This window comes from Lepisma saccharinum, chromosome 8, assembly GCF_977018435.1.
Source record: "Lepisma saccharinum chromosome 8, izLepSacc3.1, whole genome shotgun sequence".
NCBI classification, from domain to species: Eukaryota; Metazoa; Arthropoda; class Insecta; order Zygentoma; family Lepismatidae; genus Lepisma; species Lepisma saccharinum.
This window is the reverse complement of record NC_139236.1, coordinates 65,141,340-65,153,953: the sequence shown is the minus strand read 5'-3', so window position 1 is coordinate 65,153,953 and position 12,614 is coordinate 65,141,340. Positions and strand designations below refer to the sequence as shown.

At 36.5% G+C, this 12,614-nt stretch overlaps 1 protein-coding gene across 2 annotated transcripts in view; it reads left to right on the top strand.

Annotated features, from left to right (window-relative positions):
* Positions 1 to 5,073, top strand: part of LOC145991513 (facilitated trehalose transporter Tret1-like) — a 60,265-nt gene extending 55,192 nt beyond the window's left edge. For both annotated transcript variants that reach the window (XM_083127535.1, XM_083127536.1), the window contains exon 3: positions 3,023 to 5,073. In XM_083127535.1, coding sequence (XP_082983661.1) covers positions 3,023 to 4,338 — 1,316 coding nt within the window. In that variant the 3' untranslated portion in view covers positions 4,339 to 5,073. The remainder of the gene's footprint in view (positions 1 to 3,022) is intronic.
* The last annotated feature ends 7,541 nt before the right edge of the window (positions 5,074 to 12,614 follow it).

Here is a 12,614-nt window from a genome sequence, read left to right as displayed (position 1 = left end):
CCCCCCTTGCCCTCCCCCTAGATGTCCATGATGATAAGTCTTCTACTCCAAGAAAGTGGTCATACAGTGTAGACATTCAGATACACCAGTGGTGAAGTGTGACATTTTTACCAAGTCATCGCAAAACTTGCCAAACATCAGGGGGGGATTACTACATTGATAATGATGATAACAGTGTTCGTACATGACGTGTGAAGCAGAGATGGCTAAATCTATTTTATTTCTACGGAGTATATGATCGTAAAATAGAGAAGACAAAATTTTCTTTATGAATTCTACCAGAAAAAATGGAAAAAGTGTTAAACCTCTCTCTGTGAAATTCTAATTGCCTCCGAAATCTGGATAGTAAAATTTCCGAATCGAGATTTTAAATTTTACGGAATCCAGATATGTTTGGCCATCCCTGGTGTAGAACTAAGATATGTTAAGAAAAAGGTTCTGTCTGAATAAGTATGTCTGTCACCTCAAGAACAAAAATCTTGATCAGTCTTTTCATTCGTAAGCATAGTAAACACAAAACAACAGGAAGTACTTTGTGTTTTGTAAAGCAAGAATATTTATTTCCAAAATCGATATTTGAACTGCAGGATCAAAAGAAAAATAAATAAATAAATAAAATTAAAGGAGAAATACTATGAAGGATCCAGAACTGCTTTTTTAAATTAAGTTCTTTCTAGCACTAACCGTAAGGAAATTTATGCTCTTGCTTACTTACATTTTTGCTAAGCACCATTACTTTCATGTATTCTATGTAAGTCGCATTGTGATGCTCTTCAATATGTGTTTTTCTCTTAAAAACAAGAGTGTTGCATGCTTTACAGTGCTGGACATTCTGAGAACCCTGCCGTGTTTGTAAACAAGGGGGCTGGAAGAAAAATGTCTCTTATGGCCAAACTTTCAAGAGTGGGCGAAAAGCAGTTGAAGGGCCTTGGATTCGCAGACCTGATGTGATGAGCTGGCTGCCTGACAGCATTGCACTCAACAGGAAACGTGGTGGGGTGGTTGGACACGGGGATAGAACTGGGCTCTCCTTCGATGCGCGGGGCCTCCCCGATGGCGCAGTGGTAGTGTCGTCGCCTTGTAATCAAGGGGTACCGGGTTTGATACCCAGTGGAGGCACATAGTGGTTCAGATCCCACTTTAAACTGTAGGTCTAGTCCCGATTAGCCTTTCTGTGCATAAAGTGAACTTAAACAACAATTCAATTCAATCCTTCGATGCGCTAAACTTAGCGAATCTCTGGGGTATTTCTAGCTGTTTCGTGATGTTGCTTGACTAATTTCCCTCAAATATGCGAATATTATGACTTATTTTTTACTTCTTATCTAAAATATTTCAAAAACAATATTTTTATTATTTTGCTTTGTCATCGCCACATCTCCCAATGACTGGATGCCTCGCTTCTGAGATACACGTTGCAGTCTCATTGAACTATGTAGTGAAATACAAATTAGAATCATCCTGCCCTTAAAAACGCAATCTTTGAACCTGTTCAATGTAACCAATGAAGGTGCAAAATACATAGTACATTATACCTTCCGTCTGCCACAAGATAAAATGCGAAGAGCAGAGCAACTGTGTCATCTCTAAAATCCCTTCTATCGCACTATCCCCAACAACAAACTGTAAAATTTCTTCATGAACATTGGGCCTCTTCCTAACAGTTGTTGAAAAAGCTTGAAATGCTACGTTTACTAGACATGTTATGTGGAACAAATGCATAGAAGGTATTAAGAAGAGAACTACCCTTCATGTTACAACTCGCATTTAACAATTTCCAGGGCAGACCTGGTGATACCTTAAAAGCAGCTGAAATTTTTGCTCCAGTTTAAGGAAAAACAAGTAGGTGGAAAACAAACCGTTCATCAAAAATGCAAAAAAAGAAAAAACATAACTCACATTAAGCTATAGGCAATTATCAAAAACCACGAACAGACCACTTGAAGAAACAAAGATGAAAAAATTCATAACAACAATGCTGACGAGAGAAAAAAAGAAACCGCCGCTGATCTTTACAGATGCTGCCACCAGTACAGAAAAGTATTGGCACCTCTTTCAGTGCTTGCCTGTTGCATACAATAATAACGGTCTTTCTTCAGTACCTATCATTCAGCGCTCAATATGACAACATGACATAATATTACATATTAAAGTTAGTGTTTTCAGTTGAATGTAGGGGGTGCGGAAGAAAATTAAGAGGCATGCAAGCACCCCCTCGTGCCCCCTGGCGTCGCCCCTGGAGAACTCGTACATCATGAATTCTACATTCTATTTATTTCAATTTACATATTAATGCTCTTGACACTCCAGAGGCAAAGCTACATATGCACAGGGTGTTGCCAACAAACGTTCACATCATGTAGAGGACATCAATACCAGCACAACCTTCCTTAATGATGTTTTGCTCATTACAAAGCTATAAGCCCATGAAAAATGGGGTTTCTTTTCTCGGTGTATGCAATCTCATCATCCACACAGTAGGGTGAGAGTTGGTCACCCACGTAATTATGGTTCATTTTTTTAAAAAAATTTGAAAGTCATATTTTATAGCCACTTTGGTGTTTTTATGACTCCTATAAAACAACACTCGCCATTGCAAAATTTTCCTCATATACAGTAGATACGATTATGGTCACCTGATTTAATTTTAATCAAATCAATTTGGAAAGCATTGATTTTGCCATAGTCGAGTCGCACAAAAATAACTTCTTTTAACATGAATGAAAGGCAAATCAAGGCAGTTCAAGCCTAACTTGTGATGATTTACAAAAATTATGCATTAAGTTTCATAGTTTCATAGCTTCCTTCATTTACTGCTTTTTTCTTGTATCGTTTTTAAATACATTGCAGTGTATTCTACTTACTAGGTAGCTATTATGAAAATGATATGTATGGGTAAACTTTAGCTGCAAGATATGTGCTGTGTTTTACCTCACTACCAACATACTGCCTTCATTTTGCATGCGTCATGTTCTGTTAAAATTATTTCAGTGTACTAAATCCTGTGTTTTCTTTCATCTAGCAACTTTGGGAGGCATGGCTGGTGGTACAGGGATTGGATGGACATCACCAATGTTACCTCTGCTTCAAGACAGTAGCAGCACATTACCCATCACTGCACATCAAGCCTCGTGGATTGGATCACTATTTGCATTAGGAGCCGTGTTTGGGGGCATACTTGTGGGTTTCCTTGTGGATCGTTTTGGGAGGAAAGCAACAGTAATGTATATATCTGGGCCTTTCCTTTTGAGTTGGATTTTAGTTCTTGCAGCGACGCGTGTCTGGGTTCTTTACATTGCAAGATTCATCGTGGGACTTGGAATGGGTGCCATCAGTGTAGCGGCACCTTTATTTGTGGGTGAAATTGCCGAGGACAGTGTGCGAGGAATGCTCAGCTCAATATTCGTGTTCATGATTTGTGTCGGGGTCCTTTTTGTTTATGCAGTGGGGGCTGCACAATCTTATACACTGGTAGCCTGCTCTTCTGGTGTCATTCCAATTCTTCTCTTTGCAAGTATGCTGTGGGTGCCTGAAACGCCTAACTTTCTAATAGCCAAAAACAAGAAAGATGAAGCCAAACGATCCCTTCAGTGGTATCGGGGACCTAATTGCAATGTTACTAAGGAACTTCAAGGCATTCAAGTGCAAGTTGAGGAATCAATGAGAAACAAAGGCTCGCTGGCAGACATATTTGCCACGAGAGCTGGAAGAAAGGCATTTCTTGCTACGTCAGGATTGATGGTGTTTCAACAATTTTCCGGAATTTGCGTAGTCCTGTTCTACGCATCGGAAATCTTCTTTCTATCAGGAAGTTCAATGAAGCCAAGTGTTTGCGCAATTATAATTGGTGCAATTCAAGTTTTGTCAACATGCCTGACGACAATTTTAGTGGACAGAGCTGGAAGAAAAATCCTTCTAACCCTCTCAGGCATTTCAATGGCGACATGTCTGGGAATGTTAGGAGTTTATTTTCATCTTAAGGAAAGCGGCATGTATGTTGGCAACATTTCATGGCTACCCTTACTTTCCCTCACCGCATATATGGTTGCATATAACATAGGATTTGGGCCTCTACCCTGGGTCGTTATGGCGGAGATGTTCCCGCCAAACATAAAAGGTGTCGCAAGTGCCGCCTGTGGTTCATTATGCTGGGCACTTGCGTTTATTGTCACAAAACTATTTCAGGACTTGTCAGATGTACTTGGTGCTAGTGCGTTGTTCCTCTTCTTCTCTGCTTGCTGTATTGTTGCTGCCATTTTTGTGTTCTTCATCGTTCCAGAAACAAAGGGGAAATCACTAGAACAGATTCAGCGAGAACTCTCAATTGCACCAGTATGAGAGATGGTAATACTTCTCTTCGATACACTGTTCACTTCATTGTAATATTGACTCTTCATCTAGTGGTGGGTGTTTACAATTTTTGTGTTGGGAAATCCAATATAAAATTGGATACACAAATATTTCAACTGTTATTCATATGAAATGTAACTTACCATCTAACAACAAATAGTATGAAAAACATAATTTGATTCAACCAGCAAATAAGAAGATACGAGATTAACATTATTGTAAGCATGGAAAATTTGGTCAGAGAGTTCGGGTGAAGAGCAACTAATCTTGCCAATACTAACTAACTAACTCTCTAGCCTTCTTAAACCCGAAGGTTCATGGCTGCAGCAACACAGGCCTTCCATCTGTCCCTATCGTGAGCAAGATCTATATACTCTTTTCCATCCCTACCGATTTCCTTTAGGTCTATCTCAACGTTGTCCCTCCATATTTGTCTTGGCCTTCCTACAGGTCTCTTACCATCAGGTTTCCCAACAAGAATCCTGTCAACTCCTCTTCCCTCTCCCATTCGTGCCACATAGTCGGCCCACCTAAGTCTTCTTGATTTAATTCTAATAATAGCATTCCAATAATATCTGGACGTGAATACAAATTATGTAGTTCTAAATTATGTAACCTTCTCCACTCACCTGTCTCCTCATCCCTTTTAGGTCCAAAGATTTTCCTAAGGATCTTATTTTCAAATACTCTCAATTTATGTTCCTCTTTCAATGTAAGGGACCAAGTTTCACACCCATATAATACTACAGGCAAAATTACTGTTTTGTAAATTTTAACTTTTAGTTTCTTAGATATTAAGCGAGAAGACAAAAGTTTATGAAGAGAGAAGTAACATGCATTTCCTGAATTAAGCCTACTTTTTATTTCCTCTTTAATATCACTTGTTCATATTACTACTAAGTATTTAAATTTGGTAACTGGTTCAAACGAGTTGTTATCAATAATTAGATTTTGATTATTACCTAACACTTGGTTTCAGCCTGTATATTTAGTTTTCTCTTTGTTAACTTTCAAACCTATCTCTTTAGCAGTTTTGAAAAATATTTTAGCATTATTCTTAATTGTATTTATATCATCCCCTAATAGGTCTACATCATCTGCATATGCTAACAACTGAGTCATACCATTTAATTTTAGTCCTTCTTTGGTTTCTTTTACCTTCCCGACAGCATATTCTAAGGCAAAATTAAAGAGCAATGGAGATAATGCATCTCCTTGTTTTAACCCATCATGAATTGTAAATTTGTCAGACACATTAATACCCACACGAATTTTACTTTCTGTTTCACTGGTGCATATTTTTATCATACTAACAAGCTTCTTAGGTATTCCAAATTCTACTAATATATTATATAATTTCTCTCTTTTGACCGAATCATATGCTTTTTTGAATGAATAGCTGATGAACATTTTGATTATATTCCCACTTTTTTCAAGTGTCTGTCAAATGTGAAAAATTTGATCTGTTACATTTAAATCCACATTGATAATCACCTATAATTTCATTAGCATATGGGGTTAGTCTTGTTAAAAGAATGTTAGATAATATTTTATTTGTTGTTGAGAGTAGAGAAATTCCACGGTAATTATTGCAGTTCATTTTATCACCTTTTTTAAACACAGGAACAATTATGGATTCTTTCCACTGTTGAGGGATTTCTTCTTTATTCCATATTAAACAAATTAATTTATGAATTTCACATATTAACGAATTTCCACCAGATTTAATTAATTCAGCTGGTATTAAATCAATGCCAGGTGCTTTGTTATTCTTTAGCCTTTTATTAGCATCTTTAACTTCAGTCAAGTTAGGTTCTGGAACTAAAGGTTCTGCTGTGTGCACTTCATTTACTTCTGATTTATCTCCTTGATGAACATTTAAAAGGTCATTAAAGTAGTTCTTCCATCTATTTAGAATATCACTTGGGTCAGCTAGAAAATCACCATCTATATCTTCTATCAAGTTTACTTTAGGTTGCCACCCCTTTCTAAATTCATTTACACCTTTATATAAATCTCTAATATTTTTGTTTTTGCTGTTTGTTTCAATTTCGTTAATTTTGCTTTTCAAGTAATCTCTCTTTTTACTTCTAAACGTGCGGTTAACTTCTCGCTTTATTCTATTATAATTGTTTAGATTTGTATCATCAGAGTTATTTAACCACCTAAGTCTGGCCTGATTTCTTATTTCTATTAGATTATGACATTCATTATCAAACCATGGCTTACTTTTTCTTGGTTTATGGTATCCTATACTTTCTTTAGCTGCTGATTCTATTGCATTACATATGTGCTCCTAATTCTTATTTACGTCTGTTTTATTTATATTTCCATCATCATTTAAATCCTGCAAAACATCAAAACTATTTGACAATTTAATTTGGTAATCTTTCTTAATTCTTTCATCAGCAAATTTTAGAACTTTTAGATTTTGTTGCTTATGATTTATCACTGTGAGTCTTTCTCTTAATTTAGCAATTACTAAATAATGGTCACTATCACAGTCAGCACCTCTATGTGTACGAACGTCAATTATACTAGTATGCCTTCTCTTATCAATGAGAATATGATCTATCTGATTATGAGTTTTACCATCTGGAGAAGACCAGGTATATTTATGGATATCTTTATGTTTAAATGTGGTACTTTTCACAATTAAATTCTTTGAGGTTGCAAAAGTAATCAATCTTATACCATTATCATTACTTAATTCATGAAGACTTTCTTTACCAATCGTGGGTTTAAATGTCTCTTTTTGCCAATCTGTGCATTACAGTCACCTAACAGAATTTTCATATCGTACTGAGAAAATTTATCAAAGACCTGTTCTAACTCTGCGTAAAAATCATCTTTATCTTCCGTTGGTGCATGTATGTTTATTAAAATAATTTTACACCACCTACCCTGTAAAACTGCATATGATATCCTATCATTAATAAATTATACTGTTTTAAGAGCCGAGCTAATTCTATTATTTATGAAAAAGCCTGTTCCAAAATTATGATTTTCAGTACCACCATAGAAAAAAGTATAATTTTTAGTTTTACAATTCCCTTCTCCTGGCCACCTAACTTCCTGGACAGCTACTACATCTAATTTATACTTAACTATCTCATTAACTGTACACTGAAATGCCCCAGGCCGGTAAAGGCTCAGAACATTCCAGGTGCCTAATTTAATATCCCTATTCCTAATGTAGATCTTATCCTTAGTCCAGGGACCTCCCAAAGTAGTCCCCGCCCGGAGATCCAAATGGGGGACTATTTTACCTCCGGAATATTTTACCTTGGGAACATCCATGGCCTCATATTGCTGTTTCTTGACATGTCTTTTTACAGCGCAGAGTTGTCAGCTCTATGCCTAACCCCCAATATGAATGGAGGATCGCACCTGTCGTTGGTCAGCGGATCCCTCGGATCTAGCTGGGAGGATCACATTGTAGTCCACCAACCATACCCCATTTCTGCCGATTGTGGGACGCTGATCGAGAGAGCCATGACTTGACAACACTGTAAATTCCAACAGAGCAAAATATTGACCATTTCACTCTGTTGGTTGACTAACTGCAGTGAACAAGTCCCTGGGCGATGAGGTCGTCACATCCCTACACCTACAATGTTGCCAATACTATAATGACAAACTGGTTTGTAATTACAGAAAGCATTACAACCATTTTGTTAACTGTGATACAATAAATGATATGTCCATTTTATTGTTCTTTATGCAAGTCAAAGTGTGTGTGTGTGTGTATTGTATATCAGAAGGTGTAAAAATGAAAAATCCAAATAAGCATTTTTTACTGAAATTAAAAATATTATTTCTTAACGTGACTACTTTTCCATTCAGGACACCATAATTGTTCATTGGATGTAATGAGAAAATGCCTACTTTTTATCTTTATATTTTAGAAGCTTTGCTGGCAAACATATGGAACGAATGCATGTAATGGAAACTTAACATGAATTATGACATTAATCCCAATTTATTTCCAATCTTGAGCCTGAATCACACTGAACTGGATTTCCAGTAGGAATGCTCTGGACAGACTACCCATTTGCTAGTTTTCGCCTCACACGATACTTGTTACACCGTACTTGTTGATAGTTGTTCCCATAATGGTGGCCGCGTGAGATGTAAACAACGTATCACTTCACACTTTTAAAATACGATAACTATTCAACCGAGAGGAATATTGCTTCGTATTAAATGGTTTTAGGTAGAGAAGAATGGTGCTGATAAAATACATACTTGACAACATTTACTGTACACGTATGGAAGAATATTTTAACTTTTTCAATTGTAAACACCGTGCACTCACCATAGACGGTGTAACTCGACGTGCCTTTGGTGATGTATGTATTATACATCGTAATTGGAACAGCTAACCGAAATGATCCATGAAATGCTTTGGTGTAAAACTGTAAAGTATTATCTGCTATAAGATTTTTGGAAGCATTTACATAGCATTCATGCTTTCGTCTAAAGCTGGCTTAAAGGTGGACGTGGACAAGCAATTTGAAGAATGTTGTAGGAGAATTAATGCTTTGTGCTAAAAAAGGAAAAGCATGGACTAGAGATTGGCTCGAAAAAAATATAGTAATGAATGCGTACCGAAAGAGCTTTTTATTTAACTCTGGTATGCATATTCATTATTCATACATGAGATTCGCAGTAATAATAAGGATTTTCATTTTCGGCTAATCATATTTGTCACGTACACATCTCATCGCTTTGCATAAATACCTGAATATTAATGAACACGAATGCACTGCACATCATATCTCTACTTTTTTTTATAGAGAAACGGAGAAACTATAACAAACAGCCAGCACTCGGAAACCACAGACAAAAGCTGCTCCTTTGCAAGCTCACAGATTATCTTCACATGGCCAAACTTTGCTCTGATTGGCTGTTGCACAGAATCCAGTCGAGGAAAGCTAGTAGCAATTAGAACATGTCCTATTCCTCCAAACCAGTCAAGCAGTCAGCCATAATTTCTACCTAGAAAGTCAGTTCAGCACCAACTAGGGCATTCCTACTAAAAATCCAGTTCCGTGAGATAGGGACTTTAATTTTCCTTATAAAAAACCAAATACTTTGCCAAAATATCTCTTTAATATCCAAAGCAAGTCTCATCTGGATATATGCAATGAATCACACTGAATGCATGCCCTTTTCACTATTTCTCTTCTAATGAGATATCATAATTTGTGTATGTGTAAACTATGATGCTTTTAATAAACACTTTCACATAATGTAGAACTTAATATGAAACACCATGGCAAAATGCCGTTTCATTTCACAACTTATTCTTGAACTTTGATAAACCACAATCTGAACGCCATAAGCATATGAAAAAGCACAGGCCTAAGAAATTATAACGTGGAATTTATTATTTCATAATAGGTTTGGACTGGCAAAGAACTTTCTAAGATGACATTGTTGCAACAATAAATGAACAATCAAGTGCTTCTAGTCGATATACATGACCAGCATGAGTGAATCTAAACTGTCAACTGACATTTTTTTTTAAAGAAATGAACACATTTTGTGTTCATGTGTAAATAATTTAATAGCTTAACTTTTTGCTACATAATTATAAGTTCAGAAAACAAGAATGTGCTTCCAGAAAAAGTATGTGAATTTGAATCATTATTACATTAATGATGGGGGAAAAGGCAAAATAAAAGTAATACTATATTTGAAAACTTAATGCATGTACACAAAGCAGTAATTTCTTTCAACTTTTCAATACCTTGAAAAGTTGTGTCATTTATTCCATCATTTCTTCTGTGATTCAAACTAAAACTTACCTAGAGCTTCATCTTAAAAGTACATCTTCCTTTATATTATACAGGGTAGCAAAGATTTATCATACTTCAACTACAGTAACTTCATGAATAAAGTTCGAGATTAGAGAACTAAACAGTTTATTGCATGTTTTTTTTGTACTGTTGTAATTCACAGCCAAGCTGCAAAGCTGTATTGTATGTTGTGTCACCGGTGGTGTGTACACTGAATGCTTATAGGTTTGACACAAAACTGTTTTCGTTGTTCTTTTTTCCATTTAGATCCAGTAAGCCTTGTGACCCCATTATGGAACAACCTGTATATTCAAATAAAAAGGTTATATATTAAGATATTAGATATTAAGTATCTCCTGTTAAACTGCTGGCCACTTACTAGGAACGCTATCTAGTAAGTGCTTTGTCGTCATCAGCAAGGGCACCTAGGTAGAAGCATATGCACCCGAGATTCCTAGAAAGAGTTTATGTAATTCGAATGGTGAATTATAGTGATATTGTATTACAAAAAAATATTGTTTTCTGTAACTTACAGGCTGTATGTTACAGCAACTATTATTATTATTATTATTTTACAATACCCTTTGGCAGATAAAAACATGGATCAGAGGTACCATGAAGGAGAGAAAATTAAGTGGTCTCCGATTCTGAATGATATCTGTGGATTGTGAAAAAGTACAAAAAGATAAAGAACTGTTCATCAATAAAGTGATAGATAGATGTTTATTGAAAGGAAGCAAGGCGAATCCAGTTTCTATCCAAATAGTAGACTTGAGTCTGAACTTATATACAATGCCAAAGTATTTTCAATTCAATTTGAATTTTAGGATCTCTAAAGTAATAATAACAATAGCAACGATAACAACAGAAATAACAGCAGCAGCAATAATACAAGTTTCTATGATTCTGCCCCCTGAGGAAAAATCCTGTGGGCATCCTTAGTCATCAGAAGACCTATACTTATTTCAATGTTTCTCAGGTTTGCTCAAACAGATCGTAGCGATGATCTCACTCAACAGCATGCTCGATCTGATCTGAAAGTCATTTTATGGGGTTGAGGTCTGGCTACTACGAAGGTTACTGCTTTAAGGGATGGTGCACTATCATGCTGTAAAAATCATTTGATGAAGGATCCACTATGGCCATCAGTGCTTAACAACTTGGAACATTTGGCATCCAATGTTCACCAGGGACCAATAATCATAATACAACCCACCCCTCCCCACTACTGTGTTAATCAGTGTCCTGCACCCAGAAGCTGACGGATTTCCAACAAGGGATGCTTAAGTAGTTCCCAACAAGAATCATCAGTAAACTTTCAGTGCAGAACAATTGCAAAAGGGAGCTGCCCCCTATACTGTATTCACCACGTAGTGACAAACATTAATTACCAACATGAGAATTTATGCAATCAAATACTGACAATGACCAATTGCAACAAGATGTTAATTTTGTGTTTGGTCAACATACATGCCGAGCAGCATACAAGTCACTTGTCATGCCATAGAAGAATATGCAATCAGAGACATTGAAAAAAAGCCATATGTGTACTTCACAATATTTCATGGTGATGTGTTTATCTGGTGGAGATACATAGTGGTTCCAGTTCCACTTTAAACTGTAGGTTCAGTCCCAATTAACCTATATGTGCATAAAGCGGACTTAAAACAGCAACTCATGGTAATGTGTTGTCCGAAGAGAATGCTACAAGCGCCAGGAGCAGATAATGATGACATTAGCATTATATTCTGGATTGTTGCAAACCTAAACAGATGTCCGGCAGATTATGGAACAATCATCCTTTGAAGAATGGCAATGAGGAGCATGCCATCAAACAGAATAACAGACTCTTCAAGTAATTTTATTTTGTACACACACCTGTTGAGTGCATCATGGTTCCAACTAATGATTTACCACGAGAACACACTGGTTATATTCCTTAATGTGATGTACATTCTTGTATGCATCTCGTTTGCAGAATTTCTGCAATGGATGCCATCTCCATCTTATCTTGGTGCGAGTCACCAGCCTCCATGATGCAGTGATAGCGCATGAGTCCTAGGTTCGAAACAGGGCATGGGTGTTCTTTGATGAGAGTGGACCCTTCATCAATTTCATCATATCCTCACTCATGCTCATCTTTGTGATTAGCTAAATGTGGCAAAAAATAAGTCAAATTAATCAATCAGTATTGGTGTGTTTCCTGTGCAGTATTGTCTTATCAACACATTATCATGAAGCGAAGTGTGTACAGTGGAATCCACAAGTATTGCTCAGCAAATTGTCCATTACAATTTTCGTTGGTTTTTTTATCTTCATCCAACGTATTTTAAGGACTGTGTTTTTACATATTCTGGTTCAGAGGTTGTAAGCAGATTGTTTGGTGTTTTGTGTCAGTTCTTGATGCTCTCATTGCATCAAACTGAGTAAACGTGGTGATGGACAATTTGCTTGGTAATA